General features: G+C 36.6%; 1 protein-coding gene across 1 annotated transcript in view; it reads left to right on the forward strand.

Annotated features, from left to right (window-relative positions):
• The window catches only part of LOC139149557 (uncharacterized), a 29,286-nt gene extending 24,517 nt beyond the window's left edge, over nucleotides 1-4,769 (forward strand). The window contains exon 3 of the mRNA XM_070721378.1: nucleotides 2,947-4,769. Coding sequence (XP_070577479.1) covers nucleotides 2,947-3,162 — 216 coding nt within the window. The 3' untranslated portion in view covers nucleotides 3,163-4,769. The remainder of the gene's footprint in view (nucleotides 1-2,946) is intronic.
• The last annotated feature ends 1,820 nt before the right edge of the window (nucleotides 4,770-6,589 follow it).

Here is a 6,589-nt window from a genome sequence, read left to right on the forward strand (position 1 = left end):
CATTTTCACCGTTAATGTATTTTAAATTCGCTTATTTTGCCGACCCTGCCTTTTGCTGCTGTAAATTCGAAATCGATAGTCAAATTTCGGTCACTCTTGTATGATCTTACTGGGCAGGAAAAGGACAAAACGTAAAGCCCCCGGGAAACTTCAAATTTGTAAGACCATCTACTACTATCTCAGTGAAAATTAAGCTAGTCCATGTAATGGTACATAGTTTATTTACTGTAACTTCGATTTTCAATATGTGAACATCGTCATAAACACTGCTGCTAGATATTGTCCTGTCTATATGCTGGAGGTAAAGAAAAAATAACATATCACAATGGTAGATATTTTCTGTGTCAGGATTATCACAGTGTCAAGACAACTGCTCGGGGAAGACTATGTCCAGATGTAAATAGAGTTGAAGTATTTGTACAATAGCATCATAATGAACCTTTCACCACCTATTTTTGTATCAGTCAAGGCAAAATTACCGGCCTTTTTGGCACGCCTGACAATATAGAATGTATTTGAATTAGTAATAATATGAACATGCTCGACCGTAACATATTTTACATGAAATACACCTCTACATGTTTTTATGATGCCATTCATTGCGCCCATTTGCCAATCAAGATTAGGACTTCATCTTTCAGCGTAATCGAATCAAATACCTCGGTCAAAACAGTCACTGTAAATTATATAATTTCATGTAATTTCAAATTTTTGAACTTGAACAATATCATTTGTTGCAAAAGATCTAAAAGAGATTTTATGCCAAAGAGGCTCGGGGAAAAATAAAACGACCATTCGTTGAATATGGCGTTTTGCATACATGTGTGATGCAGAGAAAAGGCTTGAAAACGGAGTGGTCGCCTTCATCTGAAATGCTTCAGTCTCCACAGCTGCATTTGAAATCAGCCTTGGGCAGATTAAATCGATAAACCCAATCGCATTCAGAGAGTTCTAAGCCACCGACAAGCACCTTACTTTCCATGGATTTAGATCAATTAAACTTCACAGCAATTCGCCAAATATCGCTATTTAGAGAAGAGAAATCTCATTAACGCCACCGAGTGGCAATGTCAATGCTGCAGCTTATGTCTTTTATTAGAGGTATCTGAACATATTCCGTAACAATGTTAAAACAAAGAAATTAGTTCTAAATTGAAGTTTAAATTAAGTCACAAGTGCTTGATAGCCACCTCACTTGTTCAAACAATTTAACGCAAACAACAAAACCCCGGAATTTTGAGAAAGGGCTCGATGTATCACATTCAACGTGTACGACACAAAGTCGAAAATTTATGAGATGATATTGGTAGTAATATTTTTCATTGTATGATTTTTCAATGTAAAAAAGCTTAACTTAAAAGGCCAACCTATACAACGGTTTACATGTAGCTGCGATATTACTAGCAATGACATGGTACATCATAGCTATTTCTCACGGCAATTGAGGACACCTAACAATACGCGAGCGCCCGCAACGACGTCACTGTGAATGTTTCACAACCCAAATGCAAAATTTGGACTCAGAAATCAGTGCTCACGATTCACTAAAATTAAGTCACAGTTTGGAGGTAACAAGTGCCTTGAAATAGGATGTTTTGTGAATACAAATCTTGGGTCACCGTGGAAATTTTTGGACTAGAGAAACATAGTGGCAGAAATGTAAGTGAAGTAGATTAGGATGAATCCGTAAACCAGCAGATCAGAAAAGTATCATCAAAATTTGCCAGCTAGAAAAAAGCGTGCTCAAATTGCGTTCTAGCTTCAGTCACAGTTTTACTGAATAGTCGATTAACAGTACAAGCTTAGCTCAGGTTTAATTATACACAATATCGACAATTATAAATCAACATCAACGCACAACAAAGTTAAGGGTTACTATGAACTAAGACAAGAAGATACCTGTAACATGAACACTATCGACTATCATGCAAAAGAGAAATGCCGTTCTCCTGAGTTCCCATAGAGTCTGCCAATGACTTTTGCAGATATTCTCTATTCCACTCTCAGGCTGTTTAATTCCGCTGTGCTTATCGTCTGCTAGAGTCATTGGCACATTAATGGCATGACTTTTCGATTTGAACCGAGTATATTATTCAAAATAGCAAATTTCACAAACTCCGAAAATAACTCTCTGCGTACGTCTTCAGTGGCATTACAATTCACAAGAATTAATTTCAGTCAGGCAGGGTTCATATGGGTCACGCACGTTATGACAAGGAATTATCCAGTACGTTTCGGAATGACCAGTTCATGTGCTATGACAAATTTCAAGTTGATCAAAATGAAAATCATGTCGACGCAGAAGATACCGGTGTTTCCACCTGTCCGATTTGCTTTTGATTGATTCCTAACGACAAAATAATCGTGACGTCGTATCGATCGTTGTAGGGGCACATATTCATCAATATATATGAAGGCTGACTTGAATATTAGAATTATACGTTCCGTTTCATGCGTTACTGCCGTGTGCCCCAGACGTCGTCTCATATCTTCATCAGCCTCTTTCCACAAGCCTTTCGCCATTACGCATGTAAAGTTCTTCAACACCAGTACATAATATCAGCAAACTTCGAAATATCACCACATCTTGAGTTTTAGCAATGTTCTACTGTACGATGATGAGTTCACAAGTATGCTCTTGATAGTGTGATTTCGATTGAGGTAGAACGCGCCTAGGGGACAAATAGTCAGACTCTTAAATTTCTGCAATTCTTTTCTTGTCTACCTCTTGTGGGGCTCATTTTAAAGCTCTTGAAGAAAGAAAAGCTTTCACTGTCTTAGTTTTTCGAAAATCCAAAATTTAATTTTTCCCCCGTATAGTTAACACAATTGGTAAGAGAATGGTTGAAAGTTTCGTTTAGGAAAGTATGAGCAAAAGTTTTTGTCCTTCACTTTCGAGGTGCATACTACCTTAACATAACCTCTTTGGTCTTTTTTCTCTTATAGCTCTTCGGACCGCAGTTCATACACGCCATAAAACCGACGTTGAGGGACCATTGGACAGAGGAAATTCAGATAGCATGGACCACTCTATTTGACCTCATCATTTTCCACATGCAGACCAATATGAAAAAGATTGCTCTGGAAAACAAAGCGAATGGCAGGAAAGGGACAGCAACCCGGAAAGTAAAGAAATACACCACGAGAAATGGGCAAGCGTAAGAAATGGAACACGCGTTAACACTTAGTACATTGCGGTTTTTCGACATCTGAAGCAGTTCTTGATTCCAAGCGACCTTTGCAAAAGACGCCAGGCTCAACATCAACAGTCAACAGTATACCACTATGACGCTTGTGAATGTCTGGCGAAAAGTCAAACTTGAGAATTGTATAGCGGAAAAAGAAACCTTCGATGTCACGTCACATACTACGTACAATTGGTGCTGACCGTACACAGACTAGGTGCCCGTCATCTACCTCCATAGAGAACGAAGGAAGAAATCTGAGTATTTTTTTCTTTCTGAACTATGGAAATCCGTGAAATGTTCATGTTGCTAGAACTAAAGGACCGAAGAAATCTACAGACTGACTTGTCAGAGGCGTGGTCCGGCAATCGATATTCAATAGAGGTTGATGATGGAGGACGCTTGAAAATAAACACTTGAGCACTAAAACGGGTAGATTTTATAAAGTTGGTTATCTAAAATGTGTTGAATTTTAAGATTGTCCATTTTATCTGATATAACTACACATATGAAGTACACGCTATTGTTACAATACGTCTGCGCCGTACTGGGGTACTGGCTACAAGCATATAGTAAATACACTATGACAAGATAAATTGCCATTTTACGAGTAATAGACACCCTTCTTACATATTTTGTAAGCGGAGTAACATTTGTTCTACGTTTATTTTATCGAAGGGTTATGACCAGATACATCACTGTTTTAAGAGTAATAGATACATGTACCAATCTTATAACATTTGGAAAATTGACTCAGAGTAAGATTTTTCTGTTTTTCTTTCATCGACAAGGTTGACGATATTTCTACGGTAGAATCGGGCCTTGGTATGAATATATCCTCAAAGTTCGTTGTATCTTAGATCACGGAGTCAACACATCAACGAACAACAAATAAGGCGATTGAAATCGTTAACACTTACGATTTTTAACCAGTAATGTAAATTTTTCTTCAGCATTTAAAAGCTTTTTTGAGTCATGTAATGCCGCTGCAACATACCAAGCGACTAAAATAACACCATTATATATCCAACGTCATATGCTATACCGGGGAAGACATTGCCAGTTGCAACAAACGTTGTCTTAGACCATTCAAAAATTTTTGACAGTTTGGAACGTGCAGTGACCTATCACGTCACAGAAGAATTTATGCTAGCGGCAAAAGTCACTTTGTAGTGAAAGACAAGAATGACTTTCAGTAAAAGGCGGAGGACATTTACCGGCGAAAATTCCAGATTTACAATGATATTGCACACGCTTTTAAAATCAGTCGAAAACGTTTCTTTCATGATAATCGTACCCAATAGGAATCGTTACATAAATCTCAGAAACTTGAAATCATTTGGCTGAAGTGGTGGTCAATTACCGAAAAAATAATATACACGTATACATTAATTTGTCTACTTGTTTTAGACCTAAGTTAATTGTTGTAAAGATTATTGACAGTATTTATTATTGAAATCGAGAAAAATATTTCTTTTATAACTCGAATGCTATGATTCTACAAAAGAGTTCAATAACTCGGTGGTGGTGAAATCCCGTTTACTATGCACAAGGAAAATTACAATAAAAATTGAAAAAAGCAAAGTGTGCCAAAGTCATTGCCCCCGCTTTGATAATGTAACGCATGTCTGTCTGTCTGTCTGTCTGTCTGTCTGTCTGTCTGTCTGTCTGTATGTATGTATGTATGTATGTATGTATGTATGTATGTATGTATGTATGTATGTATGTATGTATGTATGTATGTATGTATGTATGTATGTATGTATGTATGTATGTATGTATGTATGTATGTATGTATGTATGTATGTATGTGTGTATGTGTTTAAGTGTGTATGTGTTTAAGTGTGTATGTATGTATGTATGTATGTATGTATGTATGTATGTATGTATGTATGTATGTATGTATGTATGTATGTATGTATGTATGTATGTATGTGTGTATGTGTTTAAGTGTGTATGTGTGTTATTTCAGTTCAGGGTCGAGTACAAGTAGAGGAGTTGCTATCTTGTTTGCAAGAAATGTTGAGTTTAAAATGAACAAAATTAAATGTGACCCCGGGGGGAGATATATTCTATTGGATATCACAATCATGGAGAAACGTTTCACGTTATCATGTCTTTATGGCCCAAACAGCGACGAACCATTTTCTTTTCAACATTACATGCAGATATAGAAATGTTTGAAAATAATTCCATCATCGCAGTAGGTGACTGGAATGTTGTTAGAAATCATGAACTAGATACATTTGGCTACAGAACTTACGTAAATCCTGGTGCAAGAGGAGCAGTAGATTTGATGTGTTCAGATTTTAATTTAATAGATGTTTGGCGTGCACGGAATGAAAACAAGCGAAATACACATGGCGAAGGAAAATCCAATTCTAATACAAAGTCGGTTAGATTATTTCTTAACCTCTCCAGATTTTGCCTCAATGACAGAGAAATGTCAAATTTCCCCAGGGTATAGAACAGATCATGCAGCTATACTGCTTAGTGTTTCTATTATCAATCATAGCAGAGGGAAAGGTTTCTTGAAGCTGAACACCTCCCTTTTAAATGATAAAAATTACATCAATTTAGTCAATGAAACTATTAGGGAAGTTCTCAACGATTACCGAGATCACAATTCATCGACCCAGGAAGATGACAAATACAAAATACCTGACCAGTTGTTATGGGAAATGATAAAGTTGAAAATAAGAGGTGCCTCTATATCATATGCCAGTAAGAAAAAACGAGAAAGAGAAGCAAAAGAAAGAGAATTAGAAAGAGAAATAGAAGATCTTGAGCGAGAGTTTACAGATTCCCCCACTGCACAAAATCTAGACAAACTAGAATCAAAAAAGCTATCAGTCGAGAAATTAAGGCAAATTAAAGTAGAAGGAGCAATTTTGCGCTCAAAAGCACGGTGGTCAGCTGAAGGCGAAAAACCATCAAAATATTTTTGTTCGCTTGAAAAAAGACAGTATGTTAATAAAACCATATATAAACTGATCGAAAAAGATAAAGTTGTAACAGAACAACAACAAATTTTAAAGACACAAAAATCATATTATGAAGCACTGTATACTAGTAACGAGGTCGTGAGAACATAACTGACAGTGTGTTTCTGACAGACCATGAAGATATCCCTAAACTTAATGTAGAGCAGAGTCAAAAATTAGAGGGTGCATTGACAATTGAAGAATGTACAAAAGCATTGAAAGGTATGTCAAATAATAAAAGTCCAGGTTCAGACGGCTTTCCACCAGAGTTTTATAAGATGTTCTGGTGACAATTGGAAAATTCGTCACGAGGTCATTAAATCAAGCTCTCCATTCTGGTGAATTCTCAATAACACAAAAACAAGGTATATTACATGTTTGCCAAAACAAAATAAAGACAGGAAACTTTTAAAGAACTGG

Source organism: Ptychodera flava, chromosome 14 (assembly GCF_041260155.1).
Source record: "Ptychodera flava strain L36383 chromosome 14, AS_Pfla_20210202, whole genome shotgun sequence".
In the NCBI taxonomy this organism is placed as follows: domain Eukaryota; kingdom Metazoa; phylum Hemichordata; class Enteropneusta; family Ptychoderidae; genus Ptychodera; species Ptychodera flava.